The 25,785-nt window shown below is 40.8% G+C and overlaps 3 protein-coding genes across 4 annotated transcripts; all 3 read right to left on the bottom strand.

The window, feature by feature from the left end:
* Positions 1-9,661: 9,661 nt before the first annotated feature.
* On the bottom strand, positions 9,662-14,803 carry cacul1 (CDK2 associated cullin domain 1). Of its 2 annotated transcripts, XM_048269207.1 has the most exons (9): positions 14,391-14,803; positions 14,047-14,173; positions 13,800-13,902; positions 13,583-13,678; positions 13,287-13,389; positions 12,671-12,760; positions 12,285-12,423; positions 10,767-10,831; positions 9,662-10,368 (listed from the first exon to the last, which is right to left on the bottom strand). In XM_048269207.1, exons 1-8 carry the CDS (start codon positions 14,707-14,709, stop codon positions 10,792-10,794), a joined length of 1,017 nt encoding a protein of 338 aa, XP_048125164.1. In that variant the 5' UTR covers positions 14,710-14,803; the 3' UTR covers positions 9,662-10,368; positions 10,767-10,791. The 2 variants fall into 2 exon arrangements, with proteins under 2 accessions (XP_048125164.1, XP_048125163.1); XM_048269206.1 differs by having other exon boundaries at positions 9,662-10,831.
* Positions 14,804-15,487: 684 nt separating this feature from the next.
* Positions 15,488-22,347, bottom strand: sirt1 (sirtuin 1). Its single transcript, XM_048270425.1, has 9 exons — positions 21,937-22,347; positions 20,634-20,774; positions 20,263-20,501; positions 19,964-20,116; positions 18,782-18,929; positions 18,531-18,610; positions 18,254-18,440; positions 17,611-18,117; positions 15,488-17,281 (listed from the first exon to the last, which is right to left on the bottom strand). The coding sequence occupies exons 1-9, from the start codon at positions 22,265-22,267 to the stop codon at positions 16,917-16,919; spliced, it is 2,151 nt and encodes a 716-aa protein (XP_048126382.1). The 5' UTR covers positions 22,268-22,347; the 3' UTR covers positions 15,488-16,916.
* A 1,856-nt stretch (positions 22,348-24,203) lies between these two features.
* Positions 24,204-25,686, bottom strand: LOC125311717 (mitoregulin-like). The gene is made up of 2 exons (XM_048270007.1): positions 25,394-25,686; positions 24,204-25,164 (listed from the first exon to the last, which is right to left on the bottom strand). Exon 1 carries the CDS (start codon positions 25,600-25,602, stop codon positions 25,432-25,434), a length of 171 nt encoding a protein of 56 aa, XP_048125964.1. The 5' UTR covers positions 25,603-25,686; the 3' UTR covers positions 24,204-25,164; positions 25,394-25,431.
* Between the last annotated feature and the right edge of the window lie 99 nt (positions 25,687-25,785).

Raw genomic sequence — 25,785 nt, forward strand, 5'->3', positions numbered from 1 at the left:
TATGACACAGCCATAACATATTGACTACTGATAACATTAACACGGACTGTTGTTTACAGAGGCCTCTTATAAGGTAAATTAGGAATATTGAAAAAGTGAATACTGAAATTATAAATCACGGTGTCAAGTGACAAGTCTAGGTAAAAACCAACCAACAATATATTGTATTTTCATTAAACAGTGTCTTCTCTTTCTGCCTTTATGTACTTCTGTCTCGGACTATATCTTGGGGTTACTTAAATGGGTAAAGAACCTGTAGCACTGTTGATTCAAATCTGTCCTGGGCTTTGGACACCTTGAAAGGGTCTGTGGTTGTCAGTGTTTGACATAAGCCTGTTTGACTACCTTATATGGTTAGGACTCAGTTGCTACACTGGCTCTCATTCAGAGAGACACAAGAACACAAGCTTCCCATCTGAAAATTACTCCAGGCTATGAAAAACATTTCATTTATCCGAAAAGTTCTGGAAAGATTTGTGTAATTATGTTTAGACTATAAGTACTAATATGGCTCTTCAAGGAAGGTTACTGTTCCTATAAAAAGATGGGGAGGATAGATGGGGAGGATGAATCTCTCTCTCTCTCTCTCTCTCTCACACACACACACTCACACACACACAAGCACGCACCCACAAGCACGCATACACGCACACACGCAGACACAAAGGTTTCTGGTTCAGGTCTTTTTCATTATTTAATATTAGGGGTTGGGCCGATCGCCTCAATGTAAAATATATGTTTCTGTGTTTGAATGACCTCTAGCAAGGATAGTAACTGAATATGTGATTAAAATAAGTGATTATGATGGACTATATATAAACTTAAGCTTAAAGGTTTAGAGGGACTTGACAAGGTTCCATGCCAGAATATATGATTCAGTCCTGTTGAATTACAGTTTCCTGTTAAATGCATACCTGATTCTGCCAAAGACCTGGGCTCTGCAGAAAAGAAAAGCAGTCATTATTACGACACTGAAAGACATGACAATGTAAGTGCTGCAGATACTGTAGATTGTTTGGAATACGTGTTGTTTGTAAAGTTAGTGCACAGAGGCGCTCCCTACCATACTAGGGATTTCAGCAAGTCATTAACAAAATACAAGGATACAAGGAAGTTTATTGTCACATGCATATAGTTACTGGAAGTAAGAAATGCAGTGAAATTATGTCTGGTGTCAGCCTATTTGTGCAAAGTGGGGGGGGGGGGGGTAAAAAGTGCAGTAGAAGAGGGTAGTAGTAGAACACAAATAAGTACTGTACATGTACTGTCTCTAAAGTGAAATGAGTGTGAACTGCTGGTGTGCCGTCTTACTCTTCTGCAGGATCCTGAAGTCAGGCGAGTCCTCTATGAGAGTCCCCTCTCTGTACCACTCCACTTTCGGGGAGGGCACTCCTTTCACCCGGCACTCTAGCACCACCAGCTGGCCCTCCGACGCAAGCACATCCTGTAAACTCTGAGCCAAACACAGACACACACCGCTTATACTCACACACAGGCTCTTACAGGAAAACAGCAAACTGACCAGTATTTCTACAGCAGCAAGAATTACAATATTCTAGGACAAGTAAACTAAAGTAAGGTAGAAAGAAACTTGTACCAAACTTGTTATTTATTTCACTAGCTGCTACACATTTGTGTATAAGCAACATTTTTCTGAACTGCTGCTGGCAAAAGTAGTCACCTTTGTAAAAACAGGGGCCGCCATGATTGGCCTTCCATCTAAACCTTGCGGATAGCTGCCTCCATTCTGACCCTTTAAAGAGAAACATAAAATGACACACTAAATTCGTAACTGCCGGAACAGTGCAAATCAAAATATTCCAAAACCAAAGCAGCACTGCCTTTGAGGACGTTCTATATTGACGTTTGAATCAGAGTGCTACCTCGAGTCCATTGGACTGGGTGGACACCACAAGTGGAGGTAGCGATGTGGGAAGCACTTCAGCCAAAGGTGCCGCTGTGTCCTCGGGGATGGCCAGAGGCGCGGTCAAGGCGGGGGAAGAGGAGGGGACGCCCAGGGGGGGCAGCAGTGGTGGGCTTGAGTCCAACTGAGTGCTAACCGTTGCAGAGGCCACCTGGGTGACCTCTGGCTGCTCAAGTAAGGGAGGCTCGAGAGGAATCTCCTGGGTGAGGACTGGCACGCTGGTGTCTTGGATCGTCAGAGGAGCTGGCTCAAGCTGCGGGGCGGCCAGTGGAGACACCACCTGGGTAGTGGGCAGGGGTGTGGAAAGGACTTGGGCAGGTGGAGGTGGACACAGCTCCTCGCTGGTGGCTGGCTGTGTGGAAACCTCTGAGGGTGGCGCAGCTTCAGGATAAACTGTTGCCGGCGCAGACAACGAGTCCTCAACAAACGCATTAGCCTGACTGCTGGAGGCTGAAGGCAATGTGGTTTGGGACTGGACTGCTTTCCCTTGCACCCTTGATAGATTCACAAGAACATTCAAATAAGAGGTAAGCTTCACCATTTTCCATGTGGTGACAACAAAGAGATTTGTAAAAAAAATATCAGTACCAACTTAATTTGTATTTATTTCAAGTGCTGTTGTCTTTGTTGACTGACACTCAACTCACTGTGCTAAATGGTCAAAATGCTGCTCTGGTTCAGAATCTGAAGAGGAGGCACCTGTAATCCAAGACACATGATAGAAAACACAAAACATATTAAGATGTTGAGTCAGTCAAATGAAATGAGCTTTAACTTAAAGAGCCCAAATAATGACATAAAATACTGACCTTCAATATAAATCTCTGCTGATGTTGAATCTGTGCCATAGAAGTTGGAGGCGAAGCAGGAGTAGCGTCCTGTGTCTTCTTCAAATGCCTCAGCTATGATCAGGGAGTGCTGTTCTCCATTGTTGATGATCTGGATGTCAGGGCTGTTCTCTAACTCTTTCCCCTCACAGAACCATCTGAAGGACAACACATTTGACCAGAGATAATCATGGCATTGGTATTAACATATGACTTACATGAAAGCCTATTATAACTGATGCATTTGGTAAGAATTACTACAATTAATTGCATTTCTATAAATTGTAAATACATGGCTCAAGCATTCTAAATGTAGAAATAAGACAAATAGGAGATTTAATTCACTACCAGATATGACATTGTTTGTGGATTTAATAACCTTTACATTTAGAAGTGCAACAATCATTTGCTACTGGTTAGTCAGTAATGCAGCTAATTATTCACATGGGGATAAAAATAAATATTGAAAAATATGCTTTGAATGATTTGTAAACAGACATTATTACACATTTACATCAAAATAATAGTTGGGCAAAATATACACATGCAGTCCAATGTTGTCATGTGGTGTCAAAACAGTTATGGGGCTGAAGTTGAAACCCTTTGTTGGGTGGACAATAGCACATGATTATACACCTTATTAACATTTAGCATATATAGGACAAAACTACAACATATTCATACTTAGTCAATATTCATAAAATTAACATGAAATAGGATCTATTCAGAGGTACCCAAACCAAAAAATATGTACAAATATTTTGGAGCTAAGGCCTGGCTTGCTATGGCTTTGTTAGGCCACCTCATTTAGCATAAAGAACTCCAAATGATCATGTTTTCCCTCTGTGCTTTTCTCTGTCCATTTCTCTTTGGGACTGACATGAGCTCCTGACTCTGTGCGCATGCCTATGCTCTGCCCCCACCGCTAGATTCTAGCTTTTAAGATTAGCAACAGTTTATTTTGGGCTGATGAAGCATGGCTGGTGTGTAAAACACCCCCAGTGATAAACAAACAGGTGTGACTGAGTGAGACAGTCTTTGCATGGGTCTTGGTTGAATCACAGTCCCCACATCAACGGAATCTACTCATATCAGTGATATCAGATAGCAGGATTCCAAGACCTGATTAGCTGTGCCAGGAAAATACATGGCACAACAACAAGCCATCCAACGAACCAGAAGTTAATTGATACAGCAATTAACTTTAGACACATCCAATAGTGTATGTATAGCTTAAACATTGTTTATATATAAATGGTGAAAAATCTCTTAACGATAATATAAGTACACCATAGAGTATATTGAGGGACAAATCATATGATTCATTACAAAATCTGGCAATACTGGGTTTATTCTGCTATCCTCCGATACTCTCTCCGATACAAACACAGCATCTGTGGTAAAATGACTTAAACAGAATTAGCTCTCCACATTGAGACATAATAGCTACAATACAAACACAGCAAACACTAAAGGTATACAGAAGCACACTAACTGATAAATATGGGTATATTCCATAGCAACTATCTGTCCCAAGTAAAAGAAAAAAAAAACAAATAGCCACTTTCCTTAATAACTGAATTGAACAGTGACACTGGTACAATACCAGCACAAGCAAGACTTACTGAAAACATTTTCAAGCACAGTCCCACTGAACTGCATCTAGGAATACTAGCAAAGACTTTGTTAATCAGCCCTAATCAACAAAACACTGGAGAAGTGTAAGAGGAAACTTACTTCATTCCATTGACACATCACCCAACTCTCACTATCCTTACATCAAACCCTGGCATTCATAGGCTGTGACAGGGGTGTCCTATTGTAACAGTGCAACATGATCAAAATGTACTGTCAGACTTTGGCTCACGCATGTCCATTCTCATGCGTGCGGGTGTAATTGAACAGTGTGAGTGGTAGGAAAGTGGGACAGTCCTCTCGCTAGGTCCTCCAGGCTGCACCTGTCAGGGGTTAGTTTTCCTCCAGACACACAGGCCAACATCGCAGGAAGCCCCAGTTAAGCCTGACCAAGCACACAAATATGACTGCATACCCAACATACACACACACAGTGCTAAACATAGTTTTACTGCACATATGATCATGTTTGCTGACCAGGTAGTGCTGAGCATACACTCGACCTAGACACGTCACTGAAAAAATGACATGAACGAGGCTGAAAAGACATATTGGGATTTTTTTTTAAAATCCTTAATTAATAAGAACTTGATGGGATTTTTGTTTGGTTGGAATTTTGTTTAGGAAGTTGGCTTTAATTTTTAAAAAGTAATAGCCAATAATACTCTAATGGAGGTTGATGTCTTCTCCCAAAGAAAGTATAATTAACTGATGAAATAAGTCAGTTTGTTGCAGATTCTCACACTGACAAGCTGAATAAGAACAAAAAAAGATACCACATCACAAATTCAAAGAGAACCACATGCTAGCATGCTAACAAGACAGTTGAGAGTGTGGAAACTAACATAGACATTTGGCTTTGGCTTCATCAAGATAACCCCAATAAATAAATTGCGCTGAAAGCTAGAGAGCCTTTCTTACCGAGTCTCTCAAGTCAATTCCAATATCATCCTCCAAGTGTAAGAAACTAAAACCCAAATGTGCCCATTGTCCGCACAGCATGGAAGTCCCACTGCCAAATATACTTGCTTCTTGTCAACATTGTCCACTGGGACCTTTCCGTCACACCCACGAGTTGTTACCCTGACCGCTCTGGGTAACTTCTGTCTTTGTCTATCAATTCAAACACCACACAGGACCAGGCACGTGACAAATGCTGAGAATGGAGCATTCTAATGCAGCTATTTATTGCTGAGCTCTTCAGTAGGGTGAGGATTTGGACTATACACAATGAAAACTGTTTCAAGTGTGTCAAGTTCTCACCCTCACTCACACAAGCAGATGCATACGAAAGAACACACAAATTCAAACACACAGACACACAGACACACACACAAACAAACACGTACACGCACACATTGACTCACAAAAATGCACATGCTCATGTGTCTGTTAACAAAGCTGAGATGACCTAATGTTCCTGACATAACACGGTCTCAGACAGCTGATTAAATGACACTGGAACTAGTGACAGCTGTCCATTTGTGTCGCCTGTCAGACACTCCACTGCACTTCACACTACAGAAGACTTTCTAAGTCGACTTACTACCCCCACATGGACAGCTCCATTTAATTCCTACCCAGTAGACGCTGCTGTTAAATAATCTGAATGGACTGAAGAATGAGAGTGAAAATAAGGTGCACGAGACTGGTATCTATGGAGCTATTTTTGGAGGACGTGACAAGTATATGATTTATGGATATATCACTATGGGATTTCCTCTGAGAACAACCCTTAACATGATGACACAGCCGTACACCATTTTGTTTGTCCCTGAAATAGGATTTCAAAAACTGAGGAGGGAACATGGCTGCTACTCTAGATCAAATGTCAGAAGTCAACATAAACGGATGGGTTTTATTGTCAGCATAAATTACCTCTAAGTAGACAGCCATGTAAAATCTATACAGAGAGACTGATGAGTTTTGTTCAGTGGAGGTAAATTGATAGTTGTTACTTATGAATAGCTAGTTACATATTGAGCTAAAAGCAACTACTATAAACATTAGTGAATGTTGTGAAAAACTTTTTCTAGTATGTGTCGCTTTACATACATCTTAACATAAACTTGATTTTGAGGCTGTGTGTTTTATTTACCGAACTTCAGGCACAGGGAGACCTCTCACAATACAGTCCAGCTGGACCTTGCTTCCCTCAGGAACCTCTCGGCTTTTAATCTTCTGGATGAAGTGGGGCGGCTCATAGACGGGCTCCTCTGAGGTCTGGCCCTCCAGCAAGGCCGTGTTCTCATTCTCTGCCTCAGCAATGGCCTCAGCATCACCCTCGACCTCGGCCATGGCCTCACCTTCAGCCGCAGCTTCCTCCTCCAGGGCATCATCCCCGGGCATGAACGTTTCCTGCTCTGTCATTTCCACTTCCTGTTGGGCAAAGTCCTCACACAGGGCCTCTGACGGGTCAGTGCTGAAGGAGTGAATGGGCCTCTCCCGCTCATCAGCCACATTGAGACTGAAGGCCATGCCGTCCGGCTGGGGCTTGTTCCTGCTCCTGTGGGCCTTGCAGGACCGTGGCCGTACCCTCTTGGAGCTGTTGGCCTTAAAGAGCGAGGAGAGCTCCTCAATGAAGTCGGCCGCTTTGTTGAGGAACTCCTTTTTGGACTGAGTCTCAAGGCCATAAGGCTGGTTCCTAATGGGCCGCTTGAAGTCCTGAGAGGGCTCCCTGGGAACTCTGTTGTTCCTCATCACACCGTCATGGAGGGGCGTTGGGTTTTGGAGCGCTTGTCTGTTTGATGTGAATGGCTGTGTTAGTGAGGTGTTCTCAGTTTTGTCCGCAGGGGGGTTGATAATAGACGAGGTCATCGCTGGGGCCACAGAGGGGGCCGTCTGTGGAGGTTTGGCCTCATTGGACGTTTCATTCTCATGGGGCTCGTGACCAATGGCTTCTCTGGCAAGGTTGACACTTTTGTCGAGCTCCTCTTGACTGAGAAAAGCGGACAGATCGGGGAACTGAGTATTCTCACGCGTCCCAGAATCCTCTGCCTTGCCTTTGAGAGTCCCGTACAGGAGACGCCGCGAGGGGGACGAGTCCGAGTGACCCCCTTCTCCGTGTCTGTGGTGAGCTCTGGCCTCTGCCAGGTAGTTTTCCCGCAAAAACTGTGACAGTGATGTGGGCTGGTCCATTCTGTTCTTCTGTGTGCCTCTAGAAACAAAAACATAGCACTGTATCATTATCAGATATCAATGCAGAACCCCAACTTGATCATCAATAAATGAGGACCAAATCTCATACAAACCTATTGACACTTAAATGCAAGAGTGGATATGTGCAAACAGATCATGTGAGACTACAAAATAGCTCAAGAAATAGTTTTACATTGCTTTCCACAATTACACTGACATCTTAAAATATCACAGACTCACATATTTAGTTGTGCTTCTCTATTCCAAACGTTTGCATCCACCACACACTCAGACCAACTTTAACCATGCTAATGAAGGACATAAAAAGATACTGTATACTGCACAGATAGATTAAAGCTTGGTTAATGCTTGTGCTTGAAAGCATTTAATATATTTTGTTACCTTATAATTTATCTTTTTGCAAAGTGTGTCTTAATAACAGAAAATACAAAACCCTAACCCAAAACCCTGTCTAACAACAGTATGTAGACCCAAAAAGCCAAACATTGTACTAAAAGGATATTGAAGTTGTGTTTTTACTAAACAGTATTTAATTTTCATATCGAAAATGTCTAATACAATCCGTCATCTATCTCATTGATTTTGTCTTGTCTATTAAAAGCTTGAATCCCTTGACAGTTACACAGGCACTTAGTGCCACGAAGATACTAAACAGTTTTTGACACTGGTCCTCAGTCGTTATTGAATCCCGAAACGGGATAGGGCAAACAGATGCTACTGACACTCAAATCAGCGCAATTAAGAACAGCAGCAATGCCCTTCCAATAGACCTGCTGTGGCAGCTGGTGTGTACATTAATCCTTTGCAAACAGAGTCCAACTCTCCCAAGTCATATCTAATTATAGCGTGGGGTCACTTTACATGAAAAAATCAGGGAAAATCACTTTGCTTCATCACTCTTGTCACTTTGAAGCAAATAATAACACATCTAGTCAGTCTTAAAATCCGATCAGAAATGAAAGTGGCCAGGCCTTCGGTTTACGGTTAAGCCAAGGGAACATTATGCAAAGTGTGAAAACACATCACACGCTACCAACCCCCCGCTGCAAATCAGCAGAAATAGACACAAATTGAGCCGGAGTGCGCTCGCCCCTATCCATGTATTCAGCCAGGTTCCCTCTGGTTACTGTCACATTAAAGTTTGCATTCCCTGTCCACCTGAGAAACCAGGGCAGTGCATGGGAGAGTTGAGTCAGTCCAGGATGACTGCATGCGCATACCAAAACAAACAAGTTAATGTAATCAGCAGTGCAGCCAGTCCAACGGATACTATGACCATCAGGTAATGACAGGGAATGAACAGGGCTGCTTTACCTTTCTCTTTAACCCGGAGGAGGCTGCTCCTGAATCAGGCAGTCCTTGAAGCACACCTGTGTACGTGCGTGGGGCGTGTGTGTGTTTTGTCCCGTGGCCGAGCGTATTCCGGGGCTGTCCAGTGAAGGCCCCCCAGGAGAAACTGGCCCGAGGGCAGCTGCCCGTGTTTCCTCTACTTTTTACACAGAGTTAACCTTGGGGTTTGAAGGGGGAGATTTGAAGGCTAGTAGCTGGGGCAACCTGTCACCAGTAAAAGTAGCAACATTTGTCAGCACACTGGTCGCAGGTTATTTTGGGGTGGCCCGAAACCATGTGGCAGGGGAGCGCCCCTCCTCATTGGCCAGGCAGCAGAAATCGGTAAAGGGACTCCTGCATCAGAAGAGCACCTACGCTAGTCTGTCAAAAAGACTCAGCTCTACAGAATTAGAAATCCTCTCATCCAGCCTCTGACACACTAACGTTAACACAGCAGATAACTGGTATTGACTAACAGTGCTGTCACTTAAACAAAGAGTTGCACATTACTTCAACATGTCCATCAGTAAATAGTATACATTGTGTTAAAAGTACAATGAATGTTGCTGAATGTTGAAGTGGCGATGTTTATCTTTCTCTCCAGGGTAGAAAATGATCTGGTAATAAAGAAGTGAAATATCAGTAACATTCAAGAATACCCTGTTATTCAGAGATCTACTGAAATAATACAATAGAATAAGATTAATATATTAGAACTTTAAAATAATATATCAGAACTTTTCATTAAAAGCTGTTGCATAAATAGGATGCATATTAAACAAACATGTGAATTTTCAAGTGTGTTTAATTGAAAGAAGTAGTCAAACTATACATGATTAGAACATGGGTGAGTCCACAACATTCTACACAGGAAATAATGATTAACAGTACTTTGGCATTGGATTACACCTAAAACAGTGCAAATACCTGAACTGACTGAGGGTGTTAAACACAAACACAAAAAAAAAAAAAAAAAAAAAAGATCTATTTTGGCAACCCAAATGTTAAGACAAATGAATGAATATAATAAAAATATAATTTCCCCCATAAATGATCAATACACAACACCTCATAATGGATATCATGTCAAGATTTTCAAAACTTGTTCAAATCCCTGTTAGCTTATAATGTTGCATACCGTGTAATCAAACTTTCACGTGTGGCATGCAAAGACATTTTAAGAGCTTTTATGAACTGAATTATGACACTAATGTCGGTCACATTTCCTGATATCACAGAGAATTACATTCTGAATGCTTTAATGAAGGACATGTAAAACAAAACAGTGGATGAAGATGCATATAAACTCCAGCCAGACTTGCTATCTGCTGATTAAGTCACTTTACCTTCCAACTCATTTAGGTCTATCATGAGGAACCATGATTTCTTCATACCAAGCCACAAAACATGTTGAAGATCACTACAAAGTTACTGACACTAGAACTGTGTTTGACATCTTGCATACTGCTTTCCCAGACCTCTCGGTAATGCACTCTGTGGTAGTGTAAAAAAAAAACAAGTACGCACAAAACAAATATTACCATGATGCAGGGAATTCATAAATTATACAAGAATTTGTTTTGGCGTATACAGAATTATACAAAAAGGCACGCCTTTCGTCAACATCTGGACAAACTTTTTTTGTTGTTGTTGAAATGGCAAATCATACAAATAATCATCAAATCATACAAAATCATCCAGTTTTCTTGTTTAAGAGACATCAGATAAACAATCCTGAGAAGAACTCACAGCTATGGAGAGTGGGCTTTCGTCAAATAAAGCTGACACTAGGGGCTATCTAAAGGATGGTCATGCATAACACATGTGAGCCAGGGGGTACAGAGGCAGTGCCTGTGGAGAGAGGGTGACCAGTGTGCTTCAACAACTCTTACGATTACATCGATGTAGTGTGAACTGCTACGATTCTTCGCTTGCTCTTTTGCGTGACTGGTCCCCCCTGTGGAACGGCAAATAAATAAACATCAACCAACTTCAGGAGATTTCGAGTGAAATTAGGGCTACAGTGTATTCAGAAAGTATTCATCCAATTCCAATGCTGTTGTGTTTATATTACAAAATTCAGACAATTCTAATGTAATTACAACTGCACATTTCATGTCAGTCCTTCCCTTCCTCCTACCAGTTGATACAAAACAGCTTTGCTGTTCTTTCAAATAGGTTTAATGAGTGTCTTCAGTGTGCAACTTAGATGAATGGAAAGTATTCAGGTGAATCCACGCCAAACTGAACATATACCGTAGAAGTGATGGAATCAAAGGCCTGTAGACTGTTATGAGCACCACTCTTCCCCGGCCTATCTACTTCCAGCCTCTCAGCGCCCCCTGAAGTCCTCTAAAGAGCTTTCAGAACCACCAAGACTCTTGTTCAAGTCTATCCAAGGGAATGGTCCTGCTAACCGCCCATTCATCCAGCCACCCACCCTCATCTAAAGTTATGAGTCTATGGTTTTAACAGACCTAATGGTTTCCTTCAGAGTTTGCCCACACTAATCAGAGGCAGCCAATCATGCTAGCATTACTGTTGGGGTTTCCTACAAGACATTGCTTGCCCTTTAGAAACTTCTGCGGTCAGGACTTCTTAACTTGCATTTCCTTGCAGCATGTGGCAACCAGCTTCGTGAGTCACAACAGACATCTTGTCAGGCACAGACTAATGTTCTTCCTCCTAAACCTCTATGTGGTTTAGTTTCAGTCTTGCCTTCATCTGCAGATTCTCTCAGTCATCTGACTCTTACCCCTTCCGGCCAACAAAATTGAAATTTGGATACTCTTCATGTTAATCCACAATGAAAAACAACAAAACAACAAAATGACTCACACACTTGTAGACCCCTTAGGTCTCGTTTTCATGGCGACTCCTGTGGCACACTGCCCAATTTTAAAATGAAAACTTTCAAATGTCTGACATACTCCTGGCTTTGACAATGAAGTGGACTTTTTTGACCATCACAGATTACCCGATAATGTGAAACCTCTGAGACCTCTGATGAGCAAAAGCTGACAGATTCAAAAAGACGATCTTGGATTGCAAATCAGGGCTAAAATTAGGGTTAAAGTTATGTAATCTAACCACAGTTTAACCCATGTCTGACCAGACTGAGCATCTATCTCTTGGCGGCTGAGTCCCTTGGCTTCAGAGGAGTACCAGAAAGTACACCCTCAGATGGATTGCTTCCCTTATTTTGTTTCAAATTTGCTAATATAATGGCCAATCATTATATAATTTTATGAACTACTCTTTCCTTTTTATTGTAGTTTAACACACAACACATGACAGCCTCCTCTGAAAGTGTTAATAGTAAAGGTTCTGATGACTGCTACACTGACATGTTAAACAACAGAGGTGCTATTTACAAGCATGGTGATAAAATTGCAGTCCATGTTCCATACCTGGAGAACCCATTAAGAGAGAGTTCCATCTGCAATTTCTGGTCTTGGGCAGCATAATCGGAAAGCTGTGATTCCATAGTCGGAGGATGGATTTGAGGAATGAATTGGGAAAAAAGAGCTGGGGCGAGATTGGACCATTCTACAGAGGAATAGCAAGGCTTTAATATCACATAAGATACCATCATCCTTACACTACAACTGATACAGTCTTTTAAGAATACATAGAAAATCAAAATAAGATTATTAACATTATATACAACAAAAGTCACACATTTTCAATTCTATTAATTATAGAGTAGACAGAATATCGTTGATAGCATATCACAGAACCAAGTATACAATACTATGAGCACTTTAAAAGTACAAAGTCTCTTGCAGGCACTCACCTGGTCGAAGGGCATAGAGACCTTTCACAACATTAGCCATTGTTGATGGCTTGACTTGAAAAGGCATGGAATGGGCTTTTTGGAGAAGAGCTAATGACAAAAGCAACACATTAATGAAGATACAGTATAATGGATGTAGGAACTATTCACATCCGCAATACAACTTCATATAAGAAATACATGCCTGACTTGTTACTCATGCAGTTATTATTTCCTTTTTCTGAACGACGCTTTCACTAGATGATCTGGCAATCTCCAATACAATCACTCTCAAATAGATTTCATAGATATTGCTTTTCAAATGGCTTCAATATGGCTGTTGAGTTACCTCATGCCTACATGTTCTTGTATGTGTGTAAGTCTCTGTGTTTGTTTGTTTGTGTGTGTGTGTGTGTGTGTGTGACAATGGCATTAAGCCAGAGAAAACACAACATTTAGAAAAGTGACTCCACTCACAGTTCTGCATGCATTTGAGCTTGTCATACAAACATAAGCAGTAACCATATCCATGACTCATAAACCAAATGCTGCCAAATGCACTAATTGTGACTGTTGGAATGGTCCTAAGCACAACAGGAAAACACAGTTAGAAAAAGTGAAGGCACCACACACTCACGTATTATTGTGTTCACATGTTTTTCTGCAACATGATCAGAGAAAAGCTTCATAAGGATATCCCTTAGGTCCTGGTTTAGCTTTCTTTCAATGTAAAACTTGTTCTAGATGCCATGAAAGATAACAAGATGACACGACAGAAATGTACTGAGTGTGAAAAAATGCAAATTGTAACATTAAGTAATAAACTTTTGAGAGGTTTGTTTGTGCCAACGTCTTCCCCATTTGTCATCAAACACATTAATACCAATAACACAGACGCAGTACAGAATATGAGAATGAGGTCAAGAGAGTCACCATGTAGATGAACACAGGAACGATGCATTGCAGAGCCGCTGTGTACTGAGTGAGGACAAGGTTAAAGTGTTCTATGAACCCATCAGGTAGACTGCCCTGTAATAAATAAATAAAAAAAAATAAATAAATAAATAAATACAAAATGCCATGCCATTTCAGTAATTCTCTGCAATACTATGCATTTGACTAAAAAAATATTTTTAGTTAGTGTCCTTACCAAGAGCTGAGCAGAAACCTGGTCTAAGTGACTGGAAATTTTCCATACCAAATCATTGTAGAGTAGTTCTGAGTGTTGCTGACAAACACATTTATAGACATGGCTAGGGGAAAATACAACATGTGGAAATGTTAATAAATCAAATAAATGCATATCCTAAAGACCAAATGTGCTGTTTTTCCGTGAACTAGTAGCTACACAGCTGAATTAGTGGAGCCCTTTACTAATGTGACAATGACCAAATTACCTGTATATCTGTTCATAGGATATGGAATTGTGGTCGGAGGGGCTCTGGGTCAGCAAGTGCTCAATTGCGTTCTCCAGCTTGGGCCAGTAGATATTCTTGTAATCCTCTACAGTCATCGAGTTCATTACTATATCAAAACAAAAGGGGACACCTTGAGTGATCGGTAGGCTAAGCAGATTAAGTGGGGTGATGCTAATTGTGAGATCTGATCTTATTTGCAACGGGGGAAAAAAGATGCCAACTGAGACAGGAGAAAGAATCAGAGCTAGCACCATAAATATGCCCATAGCTAGTCAGGCCATGACCAAAATCAGCAAACGTTCTGGCGCATAGATCCCACTTACAAAACTTTGTAGCCGAGTTGAGGGTTAGTTTTCCAGGCGTAGACGCCGAGGCACTGGGACTGTCTGTGTCGCTGGTTTCGCTGCTGATGCTACTAGAATCCGAATCCATGTATCGTAGTTCTCGTCTGGACGATATCCCACTGCAAGATCCTGTTGGTTCTGTGCTAATCATGGGCGAGCAGAAAAGTTGGGCTTCATTTGACAGTTGTGCTCTCATGAAGGTGTGAGCATCTCTTGGGCCATCACGATAGTTGTGATTGTGGTCATCTAAACGGTCTTCTTCCATTTCCTCCATGCTGTATTTAACTGTCGTCGTCATGTAGCGAAATAGGCATTGAATTATGTTTCTAAAACTGCTAGAGATCACAATTCCCTATTTACACAGTGACTTCCCTGCTACAGTCAACCGTGAGTTTGCGACACTTTGCAGCATTCGTTTCCGGAAAACGGGTGCTTGGGAATTGTAGTATTTTGTCCCACACATGTAGTAGACAGGTGTTTTTCTTACGACGTTGTGTTGTAAAAACAAATTATGTTTTTCTTATAATTACGTTCTCCTCCTAAAACTTTCTGTTAAGAGGGAGTTTGTATATATCCGTATTGTACATAGATAGATAGATAGATAGATACTTTATTGATCCCCAGGGGAAATTCAAGAAATGCTTGGTAGAACTATGTCACTATAGATTTAAGGATATATATATTTTTTCTTCATGCCACCACAAGTGTTTGGAGGTGTATCAATATTCTTTTTATTTTTCAGAAATAAATGCATTAACATATCCTCCGAACCGACACAACGGCAGCCTAACACGTGTTGAGAGAGGACAATCTGGTCAGATAAAGAATTTCAAAAGGTCTGCAAATAACAAGCCCTGCAAGAACAACCTTTTGAGTTTGACAGGACAAAGAAGTCATACACAACACAGAATACAAACATATTGAAGCAGAGATAATAAAAAAAAGAAAAAGGCCGCTGACAGAAAATATCTTCAGGTCAAACACATACGGCATGGGAACATAAAAAAAAATGAAGAGTGCACTAATAAATGTTTTTATTCTTTGAGGTCAAAATTGACAATCATATGGCTTGCTGGTTGGAGTTTATAGTCATGTTCATAAAGGCTTTATTTCAAATATAAAATGTATCCTGTATTGTTCTGAAGAAAAAAAAGTCATGGAAAAAAGTTATGGACATCCATCATCTGGTTTGCAAGTGGATTATACACCAAAGAACTTAGGCTACTACTTACCATAACTACCACACCCTATACCAAATTAATGATCCCTGCAGTGGTAAACATGATTTCACGTGTCTCATCAACATATAAACATATAAATTAGCAATTCATAAAACACCCTAACAATGTTCTTTACAACCTCAACATGTCTGCATTACAACCTTGTGCTTTCGCCATACACATGCTTATGAATTTTCAGTGGAGGTGGTGTCTTCAGAATGTGAAAATGGTAGGTTGATTTAGTTTGAAATCCAGAATTCAACCTATTACAATTTGTACAAATAAAGTAAAAGGCATTCACAATTGTAATACAAAAGGCTTTAGTAGGGACTGGACCATTCAATCTTCTGTGGACCATATAAATCAGCTGTCACATCACATTGTTGGTGGCAGTTTTTAGGTTCATGGAGAAATGGATTTGTTCACTGTAGTTTCTTTTGTTGAGAACACTAAATTTTTCATGTGAAGATTCATTTGAAACCAAAGTGCATCATGGCTATTGGACAGCTTATTACATATGATAAGGCTTCTCATGGTTACGTACACTTTCCTTAACCAAAAAAAAATGGACATAAAAAATAACACTGCCAACTGCTTGCTGGCTGTCTGGATTCAACAGGATTTGTTTCCCAAAAGAAAAAAAGGAACATCACTGACACATCAACTGTAAAAAGTAGCTGCCAAATGTCAAACACAATGCCACCTGTTTTGCTTCAAAATCTTTGAAATTCAAAGACCAAGCGCTTTGGAGGGTTTAATGAAAACATTTCTTGTAGAGAAGTGGAAATAAAATGTTCTTTGGTCTACCTATATGTTCCCTTTAGTCATCCCATGTCTATGTGAATGGCCAGTTCAAATTACACTATTCATCGCCAAGAAGTACCCCATGAAACACAACTGCCTTACAACCACAGAGAGATAAACAAATAAAATAAGTTAAAGGAGTGACTTCACCATTCAAAAAGTTCCATGTTTTTCCATTTAAGTTGTGGATACCCCACTACCCTACTTTCATATACTCTCTCACCATTCCTTTTTGATGTTGAATGCAAACTTGCATGCATCTACCTAAGATAGCATTACGGCCCACCCCAAGTGTGAATATGCACAGTAGAATCTGTGCAATCTTAACAGACGGAAAAACAACAACATGAAGATGCGGGGTTGGGGGTGGCAGGGATTGGGTACAAAAAATATATATATATAAAATGTACTTCAGTACAATAAAGACTTGCTAGTGCTTGTGGACATGTAGTTGAGAAAAGAGTGACTCAGTTTTGTGTTGTTAAAGGTCTGTGGTGTCTGGGACATTCACAGCTGCAGTACTGTTTGTTGGAGAGCTCGGTGTGGTGCTCTCGTGGTTTTGATTCTCTGGCAGTGTGTCTCTAAGGCTGTTCCTCTTCTGCTCCTGCTTCTCCTCCTCCTTCTTCTCCTCCTCTTTCTCCTCCTCCTCCTGTACTGTTATGTGTGCGCTCCCTGCATCACCCTCCTCTTCCCTCTCGCACTCCTCCTCCCTCTCGTCCTCTTCCTCGTCGCTGCAGCAGGAGTCCTCGCTGTCGCACGAGCTGGACGTCTCGTCCTCCGAGTTTGAGTACACTTCGGCTCCGTGGAAGATGTAGTGATTTGGTGCTTGGAATAAGTACTGAGAGCCTGTCAACAAACAAATGTTTGAAGGTAAATACAAGTGCATGGTTGCTTGAATCAATATTAATTTCACATGGCTTTCTGATGAAGTAATTTCTCTAGAAAATTAGCACAAAAGCCATGTGTGGAAGACTTTACTGAATCTTTTTTTAACTTTCCTGCTCACATAAGAAGAACTGGTCTATTCTCACACCTCTGTTTTATCAATGTACAGTATAAATACCACTACTGATTCTTACAGTCTCAGTAGTTTCATTGTTATCTGTGTAACACAACTCCAAAATGTATTTGGTCCACAGCTCATTATAGCACTATCAACTTAGCAGATGTCTTACTCTCAAGGCGTTTGCTGATTGGACTACGACAGAGTCTGTTCAGCCAGCATCGTCGACGAGCGGTGTCTTTTGCTGCTAAGGCCTCGTCTTTTTGTGCGTCTTCTGAGTGTTTTGTGTCTGACGTCTTTGTCCCCTCTACACTGGGGGACTGTGCGTTTGGACAGTGTTCTGTGACTTTGTCTGCCGTCCCTGTTGTGTCCGTCCGTGTGCCCGTCTCGTCTGCAGGCATGTGCGCGGGCTCCACGATGGGCTGGATGTTGGCGTCTGCGACGGCGCCCTCGCTTTGTGCGGCCGGCTCAGGCTGCGTAGGGGTCGGCCGTGGGGGTTTCTCAGTGATCTCGGTGAGTCGGGAGGGCGTGTAGCAGAGCTTGGAGAAGTCGCCGCCCAGCCGGTGGCACAGCTCGTTCACGATGACGTCGCAGTCACCCAGGAGCTCCACATCAAAGTTGAGGTGCGGCAGCTGCTCCCGATTAATCAGGACCTGAGGCACTTCATGTGGGATGGAGCCTATCAACAAAAAAGGTCAGTCAATCAAGTCTCAATCAAGTCTCAATAAAACAAGTTTCAATTCAAATCAATGCATCATAGTCATTTATTCTGTTTATAGCATACTGTGAAAGCGGGAACTCTTGTGAAAACATACTTGGTATAAGTGCCACGGGCCGCACTTTTAAAGAAGACCCAATGACAATGAGAAGGTCCACCTCATCCTTGTCTTGCTTCATTGCCCTGTGAAAAAACTCTGGAAGGTTCTCGCCGAAGAAAACAATGTCTGGTTTCATGATTGCGAGAGGGATATCAGGTGGACACCTTGGACAGCGAGGAACAACCTAAAACACGTTATATTACGTCAGTCTCACCAAAATCTGTCAAGTGTTGTACAGACATTCCACAGAAAATGGATGCATCAAAAAAAACACCTGGTTGAGCACATCTTCAGAGATGATTTCACAGTCAACTTTGTATCTGCAGATGAGGCAGGAGGCTGTGGCAAAGGAACCTGTCACCAAAAAATAAATGAAAAAAAAAGGGAGCACATGTAACATCAGTTCCTTTTTAAAAAGCTATGGCAAGACAGCCTATCTATGATGGATATTTTAATAGCGGTGCTGTAATGGTCTATAGAGCAGCAAGACCTAATTCATGGAGCTTGCTATAAATGGTAACGTACCATGACACTGGATGATTCTTTGTACCCCTGCGGCCTGTTCTAGGGTGTCAATGTTCTGTGTGTAGTTCCGTAAAAGCTTCTCCTGCTGGTCTAGCATAGCGATGAATTTATGACATGGAGACGGCTGGAACTGTCCAGGGTAGATTTCCTGACAAATCAAAGTCAGAAGTCATGACACATGAGAACAAGTAATATCAGCATACTGTACACATTACAACTTCAATCCTATGTAAGCTTCATTACAACTTCAGCCATTGTGTACACTATAAAAGTAGTCCTGTGTATCTCAACCAAGATGCCAAGAACCTGGACATGCTGAATGCAAGGGTTTGAGTCCCTGAAAACAACAATGATTTTGCCCTCTGAACCAAAACAGTGCTACTACTGAAGCCATCAATTCAACTGCAAACATATTTATCGAAAAGAAACAAAAATGCAAGAATCTCTTCAACTGACATAGCATCACTTTAACACACTGTCTTTATAGATAGACTGGATACAATGCTGTGCTGTCACAAGCCACTAGGCCTTGCTCGCAGTAAGCACTTTTGACCAGAAGGTGACTCTAGCGAGCAGTCAAAATCAGGAGCGATAGACTGATTTTCCAATACAATAAGCTAAAACATGAAGGCCCACCTAGGGTAATAAAATAATTTTCAGTTGGTTGAATAACTTAACTTACACAATAGAAACAAACAAAGTAAGAAATAAACCCAACCATCCTGGTAACATGTGTATCTACCTGTTTCGCAAGTTCATGAAAATGTAGGCAGCTATGTGAGTGTCATAGCCGGCCATATCCCATTACACCATTTTGTAACATCATGATTCCTCAAGTAGCAAGCTATTTCCCCAAGCCGTTTCAGAACTTCTATGGAAATATTAACCCTTAAAGGAGTACCGTCACACCGGTGTGACGGGAATGTTGGGAAATGAACGTTCTAAAGAATATCTGGGTTCATTGAATTCAACATAGAATTTTAGAACCTTCAATTGTTGCGGAACTTAGAATGTTCAAAAACCTACACCTTTAATGGACAATTTGCCAGAACCCGCATGTAACTACTTCAGTTACATTTCAGCTCCACTGGCAGAAAACCTCCCCACAAACCAGCATCTCAGTCGTTTTAGACAGAAAACATCAACACATAACGTAAATGCTCTTTATCACAATCAACATACCTTGGCAAACTTGAAGAAAGGCCTTGGGTCACGTCTGAAGTACTCTATGTCAAACATTGCTTGAGGGTCTGGAAGATCTGGAAAATCTATTGCAAGTCTAGCATATATACCATCCCGAGATCGGAAATCAGGTATACCACAAGAAACAGATACCTTGGGGGAAAACACGCACAAGCAGAAATGAATCATCTAATCATTCATTACGTCACTGGTAACTAACCTCACACACACAAAAACTGTTAATGTATTTGCCTGTAAGCAAAGATACTTGCTTTACCCAATTAAAATCAGGAACTTACCCCGGCACCAGTTAGGACGAGGACCTTCTTGCTTTCTTGGAGCAATCTGACAACGTCGTCTAGTGTATTGATATCTTTCCTCTTCTTTCTTTTAGGTGGCTCGGAGATGTTGATGATAATTTGCCACAATGTCATATCATCCAGATCAGGTGGGAGTACCGTATCAGGAAGCAAATCTCTTAGGATGGTTCGAGGGTCTGTCTCCATCATGATGTGTTGCTGAATGAAACTGTACGAGCCTGTTGAAAACATGATAATGACATTAGGCATTGCACTGTACCATTTTGGTACAGATCATTTACTTATTTCCCCTATGGTGAAAAGCAGACGATGCACTTATGTGTGTGGAGGTCTACAGCCTTCCTTCATACCTATCTGAGGTCTGGGGGTCCAGTCACTGGAACTTGCGTGAGATGATCGATCATCATCATCATCATCATCATCATCTTCATTACCACAGTCTGGGGAAGCGAAGCCATTCAGAGGGACCACACTTTCAGAATCACCACACTCTGTTGACAAACAAGAAATAAAAAAAAAAACTTGAAATTATAAATGCATTCCCAACGTGGATAACTTTTCATTTTGCAATTAGGAATGTGTGCACCTAGCTTGGATCACAGAGGAGTAAGCTACAACTTTAGGGGGTATAAAATAAAGCTGCATTTCAAAAAAGCAAGCCAATCATAACGGTATTCTGTACTATTCAATTTAAGAAAAAGGCCATCTGAAAAAAAAAAAAAAAAAGGAGCCGGCATGACAACCAATTTTAATGATTTGAGCATCATTTCACCTCATAAGACAGATTGACTATTCATGCATGTAATTGATGGTGGAAATTTCGCTAAAATAGTCACCTTTCGGGTTTCAAGCATAAGGCATCTTTACGTTAACTGCTCTAAAAGTTTGTAATATACCGACATTAGCTACTTAAAACCAATAAGCTAAGACAGGTAGGTTAAGGTATCTTATAGCTTTAATGTTATTGGGCACAGACATTGAGGCAAGTTCACACTAGAAAGTCAGAATAACTGCTTTATAGTGTAAATGCATTACCTACACAAATTTAATCCGTTATTTTGGACTGTCGTTCAGCTAACTTAACTGGTTATTCAGTCAACTTTAATTGTTGCCCCTCTGTGCAGTGGCAACAGACTGTTGTAACGTAGCCTTCACGTTATTTTGATATAACTTAGCTAGCCAGTAACATTTGCGTTTGTTTAAACTAACGTTATCTATGGTTGAATTGCATGCTACTAGCTAGCTGTGTGTGTTAAATCCTAAACTAGCCACTAAATGGACGAACTGCTTATTACTGCTTTGTGGTAACGACAGACTTACTTGAATTAACTTACAAGTCGGTGTCTGACGTTAAGAGCAAGTACTGTTCAAAACCAAACGCTTGAGGCGAATTCGGCTAATAAGAGCTAGCTATGAGGCTACACCATCAACATCACAACAGGAAGGGGGAAAAAATCACATTACTGATGGCCACTGAGCTATTAGAGTAGTGTGTTACAAATAGCTAGCTATCTATTGGCAAGCAAGCCAGCATTTTTCGGAAGGAAGCTGTCTGGATAGCTAGCTTGCTTGCCATTTAATGTTAGTGCATCATGGAAATGGCCCAAGTCCGCCAAAACATGGAGCGCTTGCTAACTTGTAAACGTAGAGTACCTGCGAGTTCCTCGTCTTGCCCAGACACCGAGGTCCTCTCAATGGGTAAAATATTTTCACCGGGCTGCGGGACTAACAGTCCATTGTCTCCGCCTAGTGTTGCTGTGGCCTGTCCCACCGCCATCGCCGGCTCAACCTCCTCGACAGACCGCGCTGAAGTCGCCGCCGCCCAATTCTCTCCGGTCTCTGGTCCGCAAATTCCTGGATCTTTCTCAACAATTTTAAGTCCACAGCCAACAGACATACTCATCCTAGGTTTTTTCAAAACAGGTTCATTTGATTCAGATGTTCTGGTTTTAGCACCAACAAGAATATTCTCTCCGTCCGCCATCTTCAACTCTACCGAGCCGCTGTAATGGCCCAGCGCTGTAATAATTCTTCCGTGCTCGACTCGACAGCTGGGATATTTAAATGGCGCATGTGACTTTCTTTTGCTCACCGCTAGTGTCCCGACTGCTCACGAATTAGGCAGTCCCTACAATGAAACCGAAGGGCCATAAAACGATACAATCAAAAACAATAAGAAAAACAGAAGCAACAATCCATACTTTTTTACATAGAACAGAAGAAATAATAGGTTAGTCTAATTTATCAATATTTTTACTAACCATTCGCCATTTCACCAATATATTAACTTTGCAATGAATAGTCCTACAGCCCTAAAAAGTGCAATTGAACCTGCTCTTGTAAAAATATTGAGGAGCAATCTCTGATTGTAGGCTATCAGCCTTAGGCCTACACTGCAAAAAGTGAAATTTTACTACGTGTTATCTTATATGAAGATAAAAAATCTAGTTAGTATTGTTTTTAGTATAAGGATACTTACTTTGGGCTTTTTTATTGTAAGATTATTCGACTTGAAATAAGTCAAAATCTTCTTAAATTAAGACATAAAAAACAAGCAAATTTATTTGCCAATGGATTAAGAAAATATTTCGTAAAATTTAAGATTTAAGACAAATTGTCTTAAATCTCATCTTAAATTAAGGACTTTTCTGTCCAAAGCGACTTCAAATAATAATAAAAAAATAATACAAAGTTACAAATGAACTGTAAACCGTTTTAAAATGTTGGTAAGACTACAGTAAGGAAAATAGCAATAATAAACAGTAACGTTAATTTAATATCAGCGATCAATAGCCTAATGATAATAAACAAATACCATAAAAGACAAACCATAACTCATAAGAAGACTTCATTAATTAAGTGTATGCTGAACAGATATCTTTAGACCCCTCTTGAAAGACCCAAAACTATCAGAGGAACGGAGAGCACTGGGCAACTTATTCCACCAACGAGGACCCATTGAGGAAATGTGTCTTGAATTTGACCTAATAATTAATTTTTCTCAGATGGAAAAATGTCTCTCCTGTGTCCCACGACCAATGACATGAGACATTGTGCAGAATTTTGGGCTTTAAAAAAAGCAGATGCCACACAACAATGAATGAAACCTAGGATAAAAAATATTTGCATGTTTTGCCTTGTTATCGGTGTGGTCTGGTCATAACTTCTCATCATTGCTGTCATATTTTACACAATTATTTTTTATTTTGTACAGGCTTGTTTTTATTAGGGCTGGTATCCAACATCGTACATGTTCTACCAATTTACTTTTATTTCATTCCACAAAACGGACCAGAAATTTGTCATGGGATCGATATGGCTTGTCTGCCTACTGGGCTCATTAGGTTCAATTTCCTGTTTTTAGCCTAACTGAATATGCTTCATTGACATTGATTAGAATAAATTGGAGTAGGCTCATTCAAGACTGTATTTGACACAGTGAATGTGAACTTCTTCTATCATTTGACTAACATGACAGATTAACACTACCCTGTTTGTTGTCCTAGCTGTAATGAATCTAAATGGCTCAGTACTGACTGAGTAGTTATTATGCTCATCACAGTCTGTGTCTGTAGCAGGCGCTGCTACGTTGCACAAGGTACCGAGAGTTTCCTGAGCCACTTGAGAGTAGGTAAGTTGAGATGAGTTAGTGTACATGATGAGTTAGTGTACCCAAATCATGGGTTTACAAATTCAAATATGGCATTTCATTCTGATACTGGGGATGAATCTCAGAGGGAGAAGCTTTGTTTGTGCTTGGTTTCTATGCCCCACAGTTCTCCAGACTGACTGAGGTGGAACCATACAGCAAAGTGAGTCAGTAGATATTACTTTTGAAATATCATCTACATTCTGATCATGTTAGTTATGCCACTAATCGATCTCTTCCATTTAACACAAAACTACAAAATAACAACACATTTTGTCCAGTGTTTCATTCATCTTGATTGGCGAACCAGAGCAATACAAAGTTATACTGAAGATTTATAAAACCGAATGAAAATACAGTTCCAATACACAGCTCAAGTAAAAGTAAACACATCACTACCTACAAACCCTCTGCATGTTCATGTTCACATGTTTGTCAAAACTACAGACAATGATAAATGACACATAACAGGTAAAGCTTGTCATTGCAATCCGCTGGGATTTTAGGCTGGTTCTGAAAATACAGGGGATAAGAAATGGATCACTGATCTTCAGCATTTGTAGCCAGCAGGGACTGCCTGGATTTTTTCTTTTTTTTTTTAAAACTCTGTCAGTGGTAAACTAAATGGGATACTTGTGTCAAGTATTCTTCTTGAACCTTGAAGCAACATAAAATCTCAATTAACAGTGAAACATGACTCCCTATTTTCGGTTCAAATTGCTTTACATTTTTTAAAGCATGTATGGCACCAGTCAGTAAATAATTTTTGCACGTGTCTACTTGAGCCTACTGACACAGCACATCACGCTTGAGGTCTTGTCATTTAAACAGACAGGCTTATGCAATAATAATAAAACAATATTTATTGCCTAGGCTGAAATAGGAAGGTGTTTGTAGGGTGCAGAAGCAAAAATTAACTTTTAAATATGTGAGCATTTATTTCCATCCCTGGTAGGGTGGCATGAAAAAATAGACCCTATATGTTCACACTGTTTATAGTGGTAACATCTTGAAAAACTTGTATATGTTCAGAAGTTCATCAGAAGAAAGCTGTGGAATTCGCCTCAGACAGTAGGCCTAACTGAACAGCATAGATGAGAGGAAGGACAAAAGACATTTGTAGAAAAGTCCATTCAAAGTCAAAGTCACAGTCAAAGTCCTCATAAACTGGTGGAGACCAGTGGTTCCAGGAGCTTAGAAGTCTTCATAATGGCAGGAGCCTCACACCTGAGCTGTTAAAAAAATATGTGCAACACGTGCAACAATTTAGCAAACGTGCAAATGAAATCTGCCACAGCAAAAGATTCACAGAAACTATGTAGCAAGCTGTGGCAGGCCTAGGCTACTGGTAATAATAACTTTGTTGCATAACATAGGTTATTATTTATGCAAACATGTTTAGAAAGTGAACGACAACTGTGCACTACTTTCATACAAAAATTAGATTACCCTACAACTCACCTATTGGACAGAATTGTACACTTAAACATTTCACGACATCATGCCAAGTCCAGCTTTTTCTGCGTCTCTGCCAGTTTATCTTGAAGCCTTTTCTTACGCCAATCCAAAAACTTTCGCCGCATTCTATTGGCCTGCCATCCTGCAAGGAATCCTGTTGCAAACGAGATGGCTATGGCTACTTGTAAAGTCCTCTCCGACACATCTGCCATTTTCACCTCTGTGTGTGAATATCACCTCAAAGCGATCTGTAGTCAAGTGAGTTTGACAGGGTTTGTGGGATGGCCATGCGTATGGAGCCGCTGTCACGTGATCGGTATTCTACAGAGCCTCTGGTGGTGCAAATAGTACGGTGGGAAATTTGAAACGGTTTTTTTTTCATATTCTAAGAGGTG

Source organism: Alosa alosa, chromosome 18 (assembly GCF_017589495.1).
Source record: "Alosa alosa isolate M-15738 ecotype Scorff River chromosome 18, AALO_Geno_1.1, whole genome shotgun sequence".
In the NCBI taxonomy this organism is placed as follows: domain Eukaryota; kingdom Metazoa; phylum Chordata; class Actinopteri; order Clupeiformes; family Clupeidae; genus Alosa; species Alosa alosa.